Source organism: Spodoptera frugiperda, chromosome 26, assembly GCF_023101765.2.
Source record: "Spodoptera frugiperda isolate SF20-4 chromosome 26, AGI-APGP_CSIRO_Sfru_2.0, whole genome shotgun sequence".
Classification (NCBI taxonomy): Eukaryota; Metazoa; Arthropoda; class Insecta; order Lepidoptera; family Noctuidae; genus Spodoptera; species Spodoptera frugiperda.
Genome location: NC_064237.1, coordinates 6,655,489 through 6,675,200, shown reverse-complemented (window position 1 = coordinate 6,675,200; position 19,712 = coordinate 6,655,489). Strand labels below are relative to the sequence as shown.

Here is a 19,712-nt window from a genome sequence, read left to right as displayed (position 1 = left end):
TATTTTACATTCATAAAGGACATCAACCAAAATGGGCTAGAGTTTTGAACAGCTGTATTGAGAAAAAATAAGTTCACAAATAATTTAATAATAATATTTAATGAATTTTGATTTCTATTCGGGAGTGTAAATATAAATAATATTAAATAAGAATAAAAACAGTTTTGTAATTGATTATTGTTATTATTGGTGACACTGACAACAGTTTTGTGACAGTTCTTTTTCGTATTATATTGTGAATATTATTTCGATTTTGGCTATTTTTGACGACTGTGCTATTCAAAATGGATTCTGGTGATTTTCTATCCGATGACCCCGGCTCACTCTTAGACTCAGTACCCGCTCAAACGTTAACCCTGGCAAGGAAGCCGCTTTACATGACGACGACCCCGTAAACTTGGACTTTCCGATTTTGCCTAGTGAATCTATATGTTGTGTCAATTGTGGAACTGAAATCATTCACAGGAGAAGACACAATGTTAATCTTGTGGAAGTGCAGCGAGTTATACTGCAATTTATGAAAATGAATAGTTTCCCAAATAAACGATTTATTATAAGTGTTGAAGTTTTTTCATATATTATGTTTAATTATTAATTTGATACAAAGTTTCTTATCTATACGTTTTCTTTGTACTGTAAGCCGCTCAATAAAGTAAAAAATAGTACAATATTTTCATGTTCATGTCCAAGCCCAAACGCCATACAAAGTGGTTGATGTCCTTTTGTGTATAAATCTCGCAGTTAGATATTAGGTTTCTTGAAAATTAATCTTGATCAATTTTCCCTTGTATAATAACATTAAAACCACCGCTTTGAAAAAAGCAGCCGTATTATGTATTTTGTTCATCAAATTGTCACAAAACTATTCGGTAATTAATCCGATACTATTTTCGAGTTCCAAACTATGTTTGCGAGTAAAATTTTCAATTTGCATAAACATTTTATCATTAGTTGAGTTAATGGGTTCGGTTGATGCTAATTTGGATATCGTCCAATCATCGCTGACGGTGAATGTAACTGCATCAAGCTGTATCGATTGGCATGGATCAACCTGCGATAATGCGATCAACTGATGAGTTAATAAACCATCGTACGTGACTTGCCATAATGATTTCCTATTTCATGGTACACTAGTAAACAATGGTAGATCATCTATTTTTTGTATTGTTTTCGGAGCGAAATGAGAGACCTCCTTAGATAGTTAGAGACTGGCTTAAATCAATAGGGTAGATGACTAATTTTAATGTCCGTCTTGTATTCTGCTCCCACTTCTAAACTTTGATTCGTTTTATCTAAGTATTGTTATATTTTATGGCAGAAAAAAATCGTGTCTTATATTTTTTCTTTATCTTAGCTGACGTATTTTTTTAAGGGTGTAAAATCATCCAGTGACTTCTCTCGCCAGGGTTAGGCGAGAGGGTGTGTCAAACACTTATTGACTAAAAACTGTCTTGTTCCTACTCCTGCTTGTCGATCCAGAGCCCCGGTAAACCCACTATAAATAGATTTTTAATTTTCATACCCCGACATCATGCCTATTACCAACCCACAGTTTCATATGTTTCTTTTGACATGACAATTATCAACAATAATTAACTTCCGCGATAAACAGTCGACTAATTCAACCAACAAATTCAAATCAAACCCATCTTTGTTTTGTAGTGTTTATAAATAATGGTTCATTGTTCAAGATAAAAACAAAAGATAGTTTATCAAACTCGTAGGTACGAGTGTACTGGTTAAATGATCAATAGGTTTAGGATAAGGATGTGTAATGGACCGCGCAATGAAACGGCGATGTCACATCTTTAAGCTGTTTGATACTGCATCATCGTTATCATCACTATCTTATAAGTAATCATTGCTTTAAAAAAAGTTTTAAAGTTCAGCAACGCACCTGTGATGCCTCTGGTGTTGCGGGTTTCCATGGGCAGCGCTGATCACTTACCATCAGGTGACACGTCTGCTCATTTGCCCCCTATTCCATAAAAAAAGTTTTCTTCTTAAGGAAAACCGTGAAAGACCACAATCTTGTTGCTTGACAAGGTATCACAGTTTAGTCGCCAATAAAAGATGCTCTTATTCCTCTCTCAGAGGTTTCTTGTAAGATATATTAGAAAGCAGAAAAGGTAGAAATGTTGTACCATACATTACCTTAACAAGTTCACGAGCTGAAATTGCTCAAGTCTGTAAGTAGACACAATTTAACATTTCATTTTGTCGCCCCAGTAATTTTGCCGAGCGAAACCGCTTAGGTACGCCGACTGAAGAGGTAAACAGTCTTGTATGTAAACATCCTGTGACTAATTGTGCGCGAACCCCAAGACGCAGCGAGATGAAACAGATGTGCTACCTACATCCATCTAGTATGTTTACAAGATATTTTACTCAACTTATTTGCCGCGTTCGGGCAAGGGAGGCGGGATTGTTGCCGTCACAGAGGAATCAAGACAACTTATTTTTGTAGAAATTGTCTCTATTTCTGCCTTAAATTTTTATTTATTAAAGATCAATCAGTGTGGTTCACACATTGAATCGTGTTTAATGTTTGTAATTATTTATTTGTAGATTTTATTTTTATACAACTGATGCTTAAATAATGAACGTATTCCTGGACAACCATTCGAAACATTTTTAATTTCTAGCTACCAAACAAAAATACAGGTATTCAAAAGCTAATACTTTAGCATAACAATAAACATTGTAAAAAGCGCTCTAAATTGTGAATTTTGACACATGTCACCCCAGTACACATCCACTCACGGTTTTGGGTGGATTTGGCCAAATAGGCACACGACCGACGAGTGATTTAGCCTGGCTTTGTATTTTTATTTAGGCACGACCCGAGGCGACGCTGAAGCTAAAAAAGGTTATACCTATTCGCACTGCGTACAATATAATGTATAAATCTTTTTTATTGTTTTAATAAAAGAGTAAAAGTAGATAGGGATATAGCAATGAATTAACGTACTCCAAATTAAAAATTGGAATTGAATAAGTTGTTTTAGCACCAAACAAAAAAATAAGAATAAAAGAACGTGTCTAAAAATGGAACATTACATTCATAGTGCCTAATATAAAGTTCACTGACCTCCGAACGAAAAAGGGAGAACCTTAAACCATTTGAAGATGATGGGCATGTCACGCATCACGCACCTATAATCGTGTGTCATCACAAAATGTACCTACGAGTAAGCTATCATTTTTCACGTCCTAATCCGTACAGCCATACAGGGCTCGTCAAAAGGAGCGCTTATCGTGGCCCCAATTTATTTCGCGGAATTACTACGTAAACTGTGTCACAGAGGTTCCGTATTGTCGTGTTTTCTTGGAATAGAACAGTGATTGACAATAACGAGTAAAACTAGTAAATGTTTACTTTCATCATCAAGCGGAATATGTCCATTGTTGAAGCATGGATTACTTGTTCGGAAAAGGCTATGGTATTCAGCTTAAGATACCGAAAATTTTGTGGAAACTGCTACACTCTTGGTGGTTGGTCTCAATTTTATATTAATCAAGATTTTTAATATTATCGTGATAAGTAGAGTATAATAAATCCATATTTGTTGTGTTTAAAATTTTAATTCAATTTTAAGGGAAAGTCAATAAGTTTTTAATGTAACTAACCTTGCCTGGCAGAAACTTCACCGCTTTTGGGATATAGAGAATGTTTCGAATACCTAGAATGTTCGAAAACATAGTGTTAGGTGTGTTAGCACATCCAAAGACTTATAGTGGAGGTAGCAACCATACAGTATAAACCCGTACATTTGATCCGACCCATTCTCAGAACTGAGATACCCTGTTGCAACGTTGTCTAAAATGGTTTTGTTATAGAGGTTGAGCTTTCCTAAACTAAGGGGTTGCAACTTGCAAATAATTTTGAATGGATTCACATGATTCTCGAATCCTGGGTGTGTTAAAATATCAATTATTGAGTTTAACATTTAAAAAAATTGTAATGTTGGTGTTGTTGAACCCAAAATTAAGATAAGACTATAAGGTTGACTTTTGTCTACATTTACTACTCAATGGAAAATTTTATGCATAAATAAAAAAGATTAATCGTTTCCGAATATCCTGAAAATCTTTCCCTAGCATTTTCAACAAAAGACTTAAAATAAACAAATTGCATTATTTTCATTTACTTTATACCACTTTATTACCGTCAACTAACTATGTATTATTGTTATTCAATATTGTACACAAAGTCAGGCTACAATAAAACTAGTGGCCTATTATAAAATAATAAATAAACTCCCGGAGCGTGACGTGTAACAGTGGAAACAAAACGGGCCATTGTTCTTCCGATATTTAGTTTTACATAAAACATCGATTTGTTTTAGTATAAATAAATAAATGCAATATATTGTTCAAATATTTCGTAACAGTTATGCGCATTAAACCTACATAGATTTTTTTGTGAGTACTAAATCGAAATACAATTTTTACTTTTCCTCTATCATATTGTAGAGAAGTAAATCTCACACATTGAAGGGTGCTTTTCCACCAGAGATATGCTATGCTATGTAGCTGTAGATGCGTTTGGCTTCCACCTATTGGTGGTTATATTCACATATGATTATATTCATTGGTACACAACGCATATCTCTGGTTGAAACGAAGTCAGCTAAGACCAAGGCTAAGGTGAAAACGGTTACACAGTTGCACAGCTTAGCTATTACATCTTCGTACCATAACTACATAGCATATATCTGGTGGAAAATCACCCAAAAATACCAGTTACAACTGACAATTTATAATATACATTAGGCATCACCAAAAAAGTGATAGCACCGCACATTCTATTCCCTTTACGCATATTTTTAGTATAACAAATTGTGTACCTTATAACAAATAGTACCAGAGAATACCTAGTACAAAAAGTGTCCAAAAATGAGAAATGACAACAGATCTACACATGCCGTGTGCCCAATCCATTAGGGTTCCCGAAACTCGAGATATTGTTACCAATATGTTCATGTATTACGTACAGTATGTTGTAGTATTGCGTACACTAAATGTAATGGTGTATATGCTGGGACTTTGTATAATGGTCAGGTGTTAACTACGAAGCTCTGTTCGATAATGATAGTGAGTAAATTATTGAAATATTTATTTACTTTTAAAATTTATGATGAGAAGTTTAGATTGGATTTTATGTTCTAAGGAAACGAGTTTAATAGCTATAGATGCTGAATGATACTGTAACTGTAATATCATTTAAAATGGTTTAATAAGGTGCATGATTAATGTATAAACGTTTATTAGATTTAATTATAATAAGGCCTAAGGGTGCAATAGATATCAAATCGCTTAAGAGCGATCTCTAGCAGACAACCTTTTGATTAGAATAAAATAATGAAGAAATAAAAGAAAATCATACCATGTACAATTATGATGCTTCATAATTATGTCTACTGCATAAATTACCAACGAGAAAACGACTAGCTATAAAACTATAATTAAAATACGTTTGTCCATGGAGAGAAACAATCGCACTACGGTCACAAAGCAAACAAAAGCTAATCGGGAATGTGCATTACATCCTTCAGTGTGGAAATGGTCGGATCAATTAAAATGCTTCTACATTCAGTGGCGACAACACTAATGGTTCGTTGCTAATAGTGTGAACACGCGTGTGAACGGCTCGTCCGAGTCGTGATCTTAGATTTCCTCTTCCTTGTACACCCACAGTAACAGCTATGTAGAACAAAAAGTTTCTTCGGAAGGTACTGTACTGTGTAGGTACCTCACAAGGCCGTGTGAACTAGTCATTTTGTGCTCGTATAATGTGTGGCTTCGGACAAGGTTGTCTGTAGAGGGCTGTTGTTACTATGTAGCCCGAGTTTAGATAAGAGATAAGACACGTGTCTAGTGCTGAAATCTATCGAGATCAACGTGGGCGGGGTTTCTATTTTAACAAACACTGCGCAATTTGTCAGGCTTTATATTTATCAACTGATTAAATGTTTCAATCCATCAAGCACTGAAGACACAATTAAGTAACTCAATAAATCAGGCTCTCTAATAGAGTTTTAATAAATCAAATGAATGTTTCCAAATAAGTATTCAATAACCACGTTTAATTTATTAATGGTACATAACACTTACTGCAATATGCTACTACGGTATTTAATCACTCCGTTTAACAACCTACACACTTAATATACCCTAGAGTTTAATTAGTCGGTAATAAAGCCCGATCGCTTTCTATAAAATATGGAACGTTTCATCGTATTAAAATATCAAGCACTTTTCTCTTTAATATCGGCTTCAATGAAACGAAATTCTCATAACGACGTCTCGTTTCATTTTAAAACATTTTAGTGTTAAATGAATATTTAGCACATGCCGCTTTTTTAAATAACCATTTATTGGATACGACAATGTGCGAACGCGGATAGCGCATTGTTAGTTTTTCATTCACGATTTTTGTTCCGTTTCTGCATTCACGAGCACTTTTTTATGTTATGATCTGAAATGTGTCCATGTTATAAAAAATAACAACCGGCGTTTTTGCGTTTAGAAACATATTGCTGACATCTGCATAATTTGGCGAGTGTGACGAATTTTCTTTACGGGATGCCTTCGCCATACAATGGCGCGGCGTAGAGCCACGATGTGTAAACTAGATCAGAGCCCATCTGCCGAGAATGCGAGATAGTAGAGTAGAGTACCCTATCTGTTCCGCCGGTGCTAGGTTTTCACAAAGGGACCATTCTCGGTAATTCCATTGAATATCATCGGCGATGCGATGCACGGAGCCACGGACCCAGTACACGTGTAATCGGTAAATCGATGCCTACTTTGTTGTTGTAGTTTGCTGTGTGTGGGTAAAGTAAGTGAAACGCACTACATGAATAGGTGTTGATTATCTTTGTGTGAGTAAAGGCTTGATGGATTTTTTGTTCAGTATTAAAACGCACTGTAATGTTAGACGGGACTTGTGAAACTATTTTTTGTGTGCTTACTGAGTAATTTAAAGAGTTAACTTATTTTGTGATCATGCTACAAAAACTGATTGGTTATACAACACCACCTTTCTCATTTTTAAAGTTTCTGATATACTTAATCTAAATAAATAATTCTGCTAATTACTACTTAGTTGCAATGTTAGCTATTAACAGGCTAAACCTGATCTGTAACCGAAATACGAAACGTTTCTACATACAAACTGATTTGCCTGTAAGCTAGACACTGCCGGGGTGTTGCAATATGGACGTTGAATCAAATGTCAAATAGCTGGCGGCGGGGTGCGATATGTTTGAGCTAGGTGTACACTTGCAGTGCGCTGCGCCGTGCCCACAGGATGTGGGGCGGCCATGTCAGACGTCGCGATAACTGGCCAACCGCACCGCTTGCATTCAATACAGCTATATGACAACTAGAAGAGACAGTGTTTGATATGGTCTCTGTGGTAACAGTATGCAGTAACATGTCCACATTGGTCAACAGTTGCTTACATTCGGATTGAGAAGAGTAGGCGTATGCGTGGTTGAAGTTAACAGGCCTTCGTCGACTTATTTTCTTAATCAGAATGAACAACGTTTTTCTTTTCTTAATATCGTGTCTCTCTAATTATCTACTTGGTTAATTTCTAACTTTTTCTTTTATTTCTTTGTAGGAAATATCGTTTCCAGTTCTCTTGCTCCTTATTCCAGTGATGATTAGGATCCATATGTCCCGGCGTTCCAAGGTTCATGAACTGTTCTGCTCGGCTGACTGTGCCTAGGGGCCACGGTTGTTTGCTCACAAAATTGCCATTTTTAGGGCTCGCAGGGCGATCATATTGTGGCATTATTGCTTGACGTCCTGCGACGCGTCATATCACACTGCAAATACGTAATATTTGTACTACGAATACTGACGGGTTTATTTGGACAGTTCCCCTATTGAGATGTGCTTTTTGATGGCAGTTGTATGGTATACAGGTTATATTCATGGTCCCGTATAATGTATAAAGTACCTAATCGCCTATTTTGGGATTTATATCTAAACCAGGTAGCAATATACAGTAAGTGCATTTAAAACAATTCTTATTTATAACTCTGAAGAGGAAAAACGAGATTCTCTTAAATAAATGCTACGGGTATTTTATCTAACAAGTTAATTGTGCATGTTGTTTCCACAACAAGTAAAAATTGACGGCGGTCATCACAGTTTCACCGCGATTCGTTATACTTAATCCGTGTACAGCAAAAGTTGTTCTCTAAGTACTTCTTAAACAAAAATACAACACTGTTTTTGCAGACGCCCACTTACTCGTTCAATCAAGAAATCTCTTCGAATCTATCCCGGTTCGTCACGCATCACTACCAAATCTTTGTTCATCGTAATTGCTCTCCGTGACGAGTCATAGCCGTGTTATATGGAGAGGCTATTAAACTGTCAATGCCAGAGGGTCATAATCCGGAGTGCGCACCGCAATATGGGCAACATAAATCAGCTAATTAACCCTCCTAGCCCTTATTAACGACATAAATTTCGCGCTCCGAAGCACGCCACTCGAGACGAGATGCGGGTTAATATGCGCATAACACACTCAGCGCCATGTCTGCCGGTGGAATTATGTCACTAAATGTTGGAGGCCTAATGTGGCTTAAGGTACAAGACAATGTTAATCTGCGTTGTCCTTACAGTTACTGCGTAACTCGATGTTATCTCGAAGCCGTGAGACAATCGTGTGCATAATAGTTGACTTTATGAGTGTTCCGTCCTTTGCTAATACGTCGGAACAGATTTATTATCTCACAGACCATAATATATGACATAACGGCCTACGTATTCATGTTGGTAATGGTAGACTAGATTAATTATGATGAAAGCGCATGTATTGTGCGTTGTGTCATATCAAAGCCGTAACTGTATTTTCCGACGCACATAAAGGTTTTAAAAGTGATAAAACTCCGAACATAATTACAGTACTATAAAGCGCGTATTCCCGTATCGCGTGGCGAGGGCTATTACATCGGGCATAAACTAGTGAGTCATCTCTTCCCCGCTTATCGAACCGATCTCCGGCACACATGGCGTCATTCGATGCACTTTATTGTATTGCTATGTTACAACCTATCTCATCTGGCACGCGAACTTTTTCATTTCATCCCACTACTGCGATGCTATCGGGCGGATAAACGACTTCGATAGGAAAATGAGCTCGAAATCTACTACAATTTATTATAATACATCCGTAAGCTTCAATAAAAACTCGAGTGCTGTGAAAGGTCTTATCCAGTGAAGTAGAAATGGAAAACGTGTTTTTCATCGAACTCAGCGGCGAGGTCGGCGATGACTAGTCAAATTAAAAAAACAGAAGAGAACCGAGCGAGCAACGGAATGAATGTTATTGTACCAATAGTAATTTATCAAAATGTCCGTCCCGCCCGACAACTATCGCACCGCTGCTTTATACGAAATTTAACCAATAAGAACCTTCCAGTCTTATTGCTTTTGTACTTGAGATACTTACGGATCTCTTAGGATCACTGCACTGGAAACAAAATGTTTTGCCTTTGACAGCTCGGCTTTCCATTCTTAAGTAAGTCAAATCACGCCGACTGAATACTAATGTTGGCTTTTCGTGGGCTTCTGTTGGCCCCAATTGTTTTTGTTTAATAGAAATTAATGCCTATTCGACGGATCAATAGAATTAGAATAGTGAATGTGTGAATGGGTTCAAAAGTTCGTTTGTGAAACGTGACAGAGATAAAAGTGAACTTTTATCTGTCTGTGCGGCGCTATTAGCTGTTAACATTATAAGAACCCTCTTCCTTTAGGGGTCAGGCGATGTGGGGTCGACAAACTCGTGTGCATTCAGCCGTGATCGCTCTCAATGACGCTCGTTAATATGAACGTACGCACAAAAGATGGATTTAGAGTTGATGCGAAGTCATAATGTATCTACGTATGTGTATGGATCAAAAGTATTACCATAAGCAAATTAAGTAGACGCTTAGACAGCAGAGCACGATTGTGGGGGAAGAGTTCTGAATTAATTTGTGTCGTCACGTCACTGGGTGTGCCTTTTGGAAAATAAAAAAGTACGTAGTGGTGTGGAAAATGTCAGAAAACATAAAAAGTCCATTAGCGTATGAAGGGCCGTGTTCAAGCTAGCCCTAATTGGTGAAGAGCCCGCATTTAGCGAACTCGAGTGCAATTTACATACCTAACTGCCCTGACCGCTGACAGCATGAATAGAAAAAACGACATTAGTGAAAAATATGTAGAATTTCCACTTAACATTTTAAAAATAACTACGAATTGGAATCATAAAATTAGTAACGTATGCAACGTCACGCCGTTTATCCTGAAAGGGGTAGGCAGAGGGGCACATTAAGGCACGTAATGCCACTGTATACTCACTTTTCACCATTTGTGTTATAGGTAAGTCCCATGTAATAGGGGGTGAGCCTATTACCGTATACATATATATTCAAAAAAATGGGCAAAAAAGTGATGGGCTCAACTCTGTGCTACTACTACTGAGATTTTTTTTGAAAAACCGAAAAAAGGCCAGCAATACTTTGATTGACCCGGGAATCGAACCTGAGACCCAATGTCCGATAGTCGCACTTGCGACCACTCGACCAACGTGGCAATTAGTAACGTAAATGTCGATAAATTAGGTATAAGTAACTACGAATCAACAAGACCATTTGGAAAAAAAATTAAACCAGTTATTTTACATACCTACTTCAAAACGAAAAGCTTAACCTAATTCGGGGATCCTAAATAGTGAGTGGAGTCAGATGGTTTAATGGTTTTAAGTCAGTAAGCCTCATATCAAGTGAGAACACTGTTACTGCATGCATAATGCAAAACGAAGCGAGTCACTTACTGCGTTTACGACTACCCGTGGTAGGTACTACTTTAGTGATGTAATGGCTAATGAGAAACCAACTGTTCTTTATTTCAATCTGAGTTGATTTTGATATCAAAATGTATGTACGTTTAGGTTGAACTTTACCTGATTATATGATATAGTAATGTGGCAAAACATGACAAGTGACAGATGACAGAAGTCGCACATAGACGATCGACGATCAAATCGGATCGGATAGAAATCCCAAGGAACAACAGTTGGGCAAAAAGCCCGTCAGGTACGATCACTTCGCCTGGTCGGAGGATCCTCCTTTTCTAAGGGAACTTTACTCACCGTTCCCTAAAGTAATGACAGTAGAGAAGTAAGTTGTAATAATTTGTTACTGAACCAATAGTTTTGTTTTACATATATTTAAGGGAATGCCAATAATACATCAAATATTAAATTTAAGTCTAATTATTCGGAAGGTTTTTCCGATAATTAGACTAAAATTTATCCGCAGGAAATGCCGGAAAAAATCCTTCATTTCTTAACAATTAATTAAAACACTTTCAAATGCAATCCAACCTCAAAAAGGTATAAAGAAACGCTTGCACAACACTACGCATAATAAAAGCAGTGCCTACGGTATAGCAACGTGCCGTCGCTGCGTTAACTAGAAGATAAAGGCTGCACAAACGTTGAATGAGCAATAATAGGGTTATTTAGAAGCCGCTACGGAACAGAGCCTGTGTAGCCCCGCACAATATCCCTCTAGAAATACCACACCCTGTATAGCCCTGGACTGTTTGCATAAAACAACGCTCGTCTTTATTCCACTTTTCAAGAATTTAATAAGATTTTTGTCTTTTATGTCGACTGCTTCGTTCTAATTGTGAAAATTGTATTTCTTTTTTACCTTTTTAGTAATATCCTTTATTGTTGCGATATAGTTACATATTGTGTATTTCAATATTTTTATACTTTACGGTAATTCAATTTTAATATTGATGTAGCATAACATTAAAACAAGGGAAATGCGCACTTAACTACTTCCTTGAAAATAAATCAAATCATTTTCACATGTAGGCACTTTGACGTGGAATAACTATTTTATAGAATTTTCATAGAAAACTTACGAGCGTCATTGTTATTAAATAGTAAATTTTCTTACATATAGAATAAATTTCAAGAAAGACATTAAAGGAAGCTGGCGTTTTAATATACGCCCACAATAACGTTTCAACGCCAAGATTTCGTCACTAGCTCACTTTCGTAAAGTCCACGATGCCAATGCCATAAAACGGGAAATGTGTTTTCTTAGCGAATGTTTTCAACTTTATACTAACATTACTTTAACAACATAGTAAAATTTTTCCAAGATTAAATGTCACCTTGCCTCCAAGCCATTACGAAAAACCAAGTTTCCCCGTAATTAATTTTTATGGCGACCGCAATGCATGTTAAAAACACTTTTCGCCATAAGAATTATACCTCAGCTGCTCTGATTTTGTAACTTTTTAGCTGAAATAAACGAAAAACTCATAAAAAAGGGTCTGAATATGCAGGGTGCTATTTAATGTGACTTTTTGCAGTACATAAAATATAAATGAGCGGTTTTGTTGTACGTAAAAAAGTTTTATATGGCCCAATGTGGGGCTTCGCCAATTATGGAGATATCATCACAATGCTACTCGTATTGTCTGTCACCTCGTGTAATTATAACTTTCTAATGAGTATTTGGAAACAGAATCACAAAACATATTGCTTCACCTGGTAACATAAACACAGATTTTATGACTGATACTTATACTGCCGCACTCAGAGTCATTTAATGGTTACTTATCCCAGTCCTTAGCAATTGTTTTCGATACAAAATCGTTACTAAGGAATAGCTTAAGTAATCATTAAATGTCTCTGAGTGCGGCAGTATGTACCTAAATATTATAGATTTTCTTGCTATTGTTACCCACATAGCTACCACTAAAGTAAAGACTTAATATTTAACACTTTTCTTTTCTTTTGTAGATCGGGCAGAGGCGCAGCGTATGCCTGTTCAGAGGGTGAAGGCAACGCACCCAAGTCATGTTGTGGCCGGCCCCCTCTACGGCTGTGTGTGCTGTTCCTCGGCGTGATTGGAGCCTGCCTGGTGGCTGCTGGAGCAGTGCTCGGGGCCCTCAGGCCTCATCCAAGAGCCCCACTCACATTACTTCTACTCATGATAGGTGAGTTTGTTTTATTTACTTTACTTTAAAATAGATTTGTCCCTGTAAAAAATAAGACAGATAAATAACATAGGAACTATACACCAGGTAATGTGTATCTGGATGCTAAAAAGTTAATACAGGGTTAAAGGTTAATAATAAAACGGCAACATCATTATTTAAAAGAGCATATAATTTATAAGTTCTTGTTCATTCGATATCCAAAGGTATGAAATAACATTATTTAAACAAGTTCATACATAAAAACGTTAACTGCAATTTTATAACAGCATGAAAATTGTATATTATTTTTAGCGAAAAACACTGCACTATTGTATTCGCTGATTCGAAGGAAATCCTTTATATTATTCAGTCTTTGATCGTTTAACAGTTCGCAACCCAGTCATGGTAAAGCTTAGTTTTTTTTCTTCATAGCTGATTAAAATTATCCGGTCCAATGAGCGAGCACCGATCGAAAGCAGCAGAGAATCGAGATTCATGACTAAATAAATGATAAATGATATTTATTTTGCAAATAGGTTACAATGTAACTCTTTTACACGTCAATCTCTTAAATAACTAGATGAGGCCGTCATTTCCTATCGGACTACTCTGAGAAGAAATGCCGAAACAAACTCAGAGGTCATAGTCTCTTTTAAAGTCCAGACAAAAACAATTAAAGATGTCGGAGAACCATGCAAGTTGGTTCTGTAGTGGTCTTTTGAGGAAAGAACCACAACAGTTTGAGCGGGCTGCAGATGTACATTAAATTTGATGTCCACGTTCTAATATTCATAAATATGACTGAAACGGTTTCACACGGCCGAAATAACTGACGTAATTAACCATGAAACAATCTGCGGTTGCTCATTCGTTATTCGCTATGCATATGACAATAACAAGTCGGGCCGAAATCTCATTACATCATTCACATCGCCGTTGGAGTTTTCAATTAAACTTCTAATGAGTTTTAGAGTGGAATTAATTGGATTTTCATTAGCGTTAGGGACAGATGATATTGTTACAGGGAACCGATCTATTGTTGTGTCGACGGAGCAATTTGTCCGCGTCACTCAACGCGATCCGCGAACTTCGCGTCTGCACTGTGTCTGCGTTAGTTGGTTATCAGTTGCCGTTTATTAATTAATCACTTTACTTATCATTTTTTTAAAGAACAGATGTAGAAATAATGGTGTGTTTTTACCTGATAAGGTTTTAATTGTTTATAGATCGGAACTAAAGATTGAAACACATTAACATGTATTAGAAACTGGAAGATTCATCATTTTTGTTATCTTAACCAAATAGGTATGGTTTAAAGAGGAATTATTTAGAATTTTATAGGTATCAGTTACCTTAATTAATTCATGAATTACAATGTTTACCTATAACAACTACTTAGAAGATATAGAACAAGCATGATGATGAGGGAGCTCTCACATATTCCTTACTCATTCAATCTTAAACCAAACGTTATTAAAGACACAACAGGTCCATTTTTAACGTTTTTAGTTAGTCATATAAGCAAAAACCCATGTTATTATTCGTTTGAAATTAATGAAATTCCCCCCAGTACTCCCACTACGTACAAAGTCAGTGGCAAGCTCGGATTACACCGGAACATATTGTTCGTGATCGCGAGCACGAAAGTAATTAACAACAGTTGTTGAAGCGCCGCTTGTTGTTATTATCTGTGGCTAATTTCTGACAGATATAATATCTATCATAATATCCAACGTCATGGCGACAGATGGTGCGTTTCTATATGAATATTTCTATTAGTATACGTAATGGGTCATCATTAAAATTTGGTAATTAATTTTCAAATTCTATTGTTATAGTCTTTTGGGGTATAAATTGATTTTAAATTTAGTTTGTTAGCAATCATTAATATTATCCCTATACTCTCATTACAGAGTTGCAACATTGTAACAATTACATTATCCTCTTTTTAAAATTCCCACACTAGCATAAAAGCTATCAAACCCAAAGTATCTGATTATGTCAAGGATTTAATCCTAAAACAATTGGCAATTAGGAAGCAGTGTTGTTAATTCCTGTTTGCGAATTGTATAATTTTTCTCATCCTTATATAGACGAGAAATTAAAAAAAAATAAGATAGGTAATGCTCTGTAAATAATACTCTTTCGGGACTAACATTATGTTTACAATATAATTATGTGCATATTGTGTCTATATTGAATACATTATGATACGAGTATATAGTCGTATATAGATGTATGATGACGTGGTAATAGTAGACTATAGATTACATTCATCACCACTCTCTCTCTCTTTCCGTGGGTATCGTAAGAACTAACTAAAGAACTACACATTAGACAGAAATCAGGCAGCAGCACACTCTCAGGTACCTGACCTTTTTAAACTGTGATACCAAGTGAAGGTTACCGCAAACTCTTATATAGGGTAGGTCCATAATCAAGCAGAGGACTGGCACAGGCTATTAATGATGATGTATGGTATCCTCAAAAACTGACACCATGACAGCCACAGAAAGCTTTTTACAACAGATTTCTGCATGTGACAGCTGACAATGAAACAAAACGTATTCACAATGCTAATGTGTCTCTCTAATCGCACAAAACAGAGTTACGCAACAGTGAGAGCTACTTTTCAAACCCAGATATTTAACCTGATTACATCTCTATACATGTTACATAAGTGTTATGCAGTTTTCAACCTAAAGGTCAAGCGATTAAGTCTAGATTCTAAATGAATTTATTTTGGTGTCAATACGGTAGTAGGTATATGCAATGTTACATCCGTAAGTAGAACTAGGTATGTAGTTATGATGTACCAAGCAAAATACATTCTGATTAATAGATTCTTATTAAAAAGATGTGAACAATTAGTGGGTCACTGGGATTTTCAATGGATTAGCAAATAGCTTCACAAGAAGACTGAGTAATATTATAATATTTGCTTTAATTTCCATACTGGCTTCCCGATTTATTTTAAATAAATAATTTTGACTTTGGTTTTGACTTTGGACGATTGCGCATTTGTGCTTTATTACTGATCTTTATAGGTATTCCTCTCGTCGAGACGACACTGTACTTAGCAAAATGATACACTCAATGAATACTAATGACTGATTTTATTTCCAGGTATAGGAGTAGTGTTAGTGACGGCTGCTGGACTAGCGTGGAGACTAGGCGCAAGAGACGCACCTTGTGCGTTGCTAGGGCTGCGCCGTGCTTCATGTCGGCGGCTCGTGCCTCGACTGCCGCCGAGCTACGCACGACCACATCACCCCTACGCAGCCATGCTCTATCCAGAGTTCCACTATAGGCCGCCACCTCCCACCTATCAAGCCTCAATGCAAGAATACAGACTCAGGTTCGTATTTTATTACAATAATAAAGTATTTTATCCAGGTCCCCAAGACTTGGGTCTTCTATTCTCCCAAATACTAGGTATGTATAAAATCTCCTTTTAATTTCATAGTAACGGGGCTTGGTGTCCTAGAAGGCCAAATAGAAGAAACTTTGAGGGCAGTCCTAACTCCGGTATAGGACCTGTAAGCTGTCAGGCCTCAATGCAAGAATATAGATTTAGGTTTGTAGTATTTTGTTCCCTTTTGGAAAACTGGTGTCCTGTGGGCTTGGAGGAGCTAAGGGTTCGGCTAACTTAACCTGGGATATCGGGATTTATTGCTATACATAAATTTACTTTAGCATGTTGACCTTTGCAGTAACGGCGACGAGATTTAAGTTATTCTTTTTAGGGACATTTGCCCTTAACATACAAATACAAATCCTAAGTACGTAGGTACACGTGTCTTGCTTCTTGGAGCATATCAAGTATCTAATTTTAACTTTTATCCAAGTTTATAACAGAATATTAAGGTAATGTAAGTTGACATCAAAACAGAAAGCTTATATTAAAAGCTTTATCTACAGTTATAAAAATACACACCCACTTACTTTGGTAAAACCTAATTTTATTTTATTTATAGTATCGCGTGAGTTTCATGATAAACGGGTCCGTTGACAGTGTTATTAATATTTGTTACAATTACTTTTTTAAATTGAACGTGTAGGTACTTACTGTAGATTAGACAAACATCGTTTTCTGCGTTGAAAAATCGCAATCCATTACATATTTTATGTATTAGTATTAGAACTTGAAACGGGATATTTACCATGTTTATTTGTGTTTATGATATGCCATCTGAAAAGAAATTGCAGAGTATAACCTACCCGCTTACTAACGCCCCAAACCAAACAAATAACCACGACAACTTTACTAAATAATTTCTTTGAAAATAACAATTGTCTTTAATTTCAGGTTACTTCTGTTAGACAGAAGTGCGCCCGCCGTGTCGCCTCCACCAACATACAGATCTAATTCAGCCAGTCTAGTCAGGTACGAACAAAGTCTATACAATTGCAATCTGAAACCTATCGCCCGATTGTTTCGTCTTCAAAATCGTTTTCCTTATTGGAACGAAAATACTCGATATGTTATCAAATACCGCTCGAATGTACACAGGAAAATACATCGTGTTATATTGGTTTTAAAATTGATTTTAGACTGAATGGAATATTCTAGGTATTGTGAAGAGAATATACTAGGTGGTGTTTAATACAAAATCGTGCTAAATGTTCGTGGTTAGTACTAGGGACTCACGTTAGGGAATAAGAGGCAATCCTATTTACATTGGGATGAGAAAGCAACTTGCACGATGTATTTACAATTCTAAACATTCACAGCTTAGTTACCTACATATGTGAAACCTTATAACTAGAAACCAGTGTTGCTTTGAATATTAAATTAATTTGTTAAGTTTGGGTGAAAATTCAAATATGTAGTGTGGAACTGAAACCAGAATTAATATAATCCGTACTAGGTCCATGTATGTGAGCAGAATTCGATGTTATATCTAAACATTGCTTTATATTTCCCAGCAGAGGATCAACTGGCGCAGCGTGGTGCGGCTCTGAGTACAGCGGGCCGCCGTCATACCGCGCCCCCCGCGCAGACCCGCCTGTCACCGTCACCGACAACCTGCCCACCATCACCCCCATAGACCTCAAATACGTTGACAACACCATCGAAGCATTACCCAAACCCGAACAAGAGAAAGATCCTGACGAGCATCTCGTCACTATAGTACACACAGACTCGCAGCCCGTCATCGTAACCGTGTCGGGGTCTCCCGCACTCAACGACACACACACACCACCGCCTTCAGAAATCGACATACTAGCACACTTATAACGCATCAAGCATTAGCCAATACACGAACTTTACGTTCTAGTAGGAATAAACTAGACAAACCCGATCTGAGTGCGGCTGCACTGACATTCCTGATTGGGAGTTGTGTGCAAGCGACCCGAAGGCTTGTGATTGTAGCAACGATTGACGAGATCGTACCGATGTACCTACTAGTGGACAGAAAGTAAGCGAAAAGTGATTTAATATAGAAGTGAAACTGTTGATTATTATAAACAATAATTAGCAAATGAACTTATATTATTAGCGACTATATTCGAGGCAAGATAATTTTGTTTTGAATGACTATGAAAGAAGTTGCATTTTACATTACGTTCTCATCTAGCTGCACTAGATAATGAAAAGTAGACGATTTCATTTAAATAATTTATTCTCGCGATAAATGCTTAATTATACCTACTGTATAAAGATAAAGTTTTAGTGCTCATTCAAAACAAAATTGTGTTTTTATGTTTGTGTATAACTCTTGTTTTAAAATGTAATGGTTTGAAGTACCTTATTTTATTATAATAAGTATTGTGTAAATATTTAAAAGCACTGACGTATTTTTCGTTTGAATAGTGTTATATTTAACAAAATATGTGCCGTGTATATACAATTGATACAAATTATATTAGGATTAAATATGAATACAGACGTAGTTGATGCAACGATCGATTTATTGTTGAAACCAAATCCTTCACCGAGATGTACAACTAAGGACATTGTTATTCATGTAGTGCCAATGGTTGTTTATTAGTTTTTGTTGTAAATAGATATACATAACTGTAATATTATTCTGTTCTATAAATGTTTGCTTGACTACTAACATGTTTAAACACGAAGCGGATAACTTTCTAGCTTTCGTCTAAAATCTAGGTTCATTATCATGTGACGTCATTAAAACCTACTTTGATGTCTCCTGTATAGCTTTCTATGCACAATAACTGTTCGGAACAATACGCCAGTTCTATTGTTATAGCTCTGCATGAAACCTACCCATACAATTATGTAGGTGTCCTATAAACTCATTACAGCCGCAATTACCCTACAATTTTATTACTTCCTTAGTTTCATTCGCTTAGTTTAATATTTATTTTAATTTTGATCGCAATATTATAAATTATTGGTACTAGCCAGCTGGATAGATCACTGTGAAAATTGATAGTAGAAAGAAAATATAAAATTAAATGTGAGAAAAATTAAATCGGTATGTAAATTATGATTGGTCAATGTAAATAAACGAGCGAATGGATAAAATTACATGTGTCATTTATAATGGAAAAAGACACATTTTGTGAATCAATAATTGGGTGCGAATTGAACAGAACAGTGGGTTAGAAGCTGACACAGTACTGTGTAAAATACTAAAGGATAAGATATTGTAACGATAATGTATTAAACATATTGTAAATAATGTTATTTGTATTATAAGAAATAAAGATCTTTAGTGAAACCAAAA

At 36.3% G+C, this 19,712-nt stretch overlaps 1 protein-coding gene across 4 annotated transcripts in view; it reads left to right on the top strand.

The window, feature by feature from the left end:
• LOC118264104 (uncharacterized) overlaps nt 1–19,712 on the top strand; it is a 136,282-nt gene extending 116,570 nt beyond the window's left edge. The window contains exons 3-7 of one of the 4 annotated variants that reach the window (XM_035576497.2): nt 12,836–13,032; nt 16,141–16,372; nt 16,481–16,591; nt 17,324–17,401; nt 17,944–19,712. In XM_035576497.2, the coding sequence (XP_035432390.1) occupies nt 12,836–13,032; nt 16,141–16,372; nt 16,481–16,591; nt 17,324–17,401; nt 17,944–18,256 (931 nt within the window). In that variant the 3' untranslated portion in view covers nt 18,257–19,712. The remainder of the gene's footprint in view (nt 1–12,835; nt 13,033–16,140; nt 16,373–16,480; nt 16,592–17,323; nt 17,402–17,943) is intronic. The other 3 variants (XM_035576498.2, XM_035576500.2, XM_050705060.1) reach the window with 3 other exon arrangements.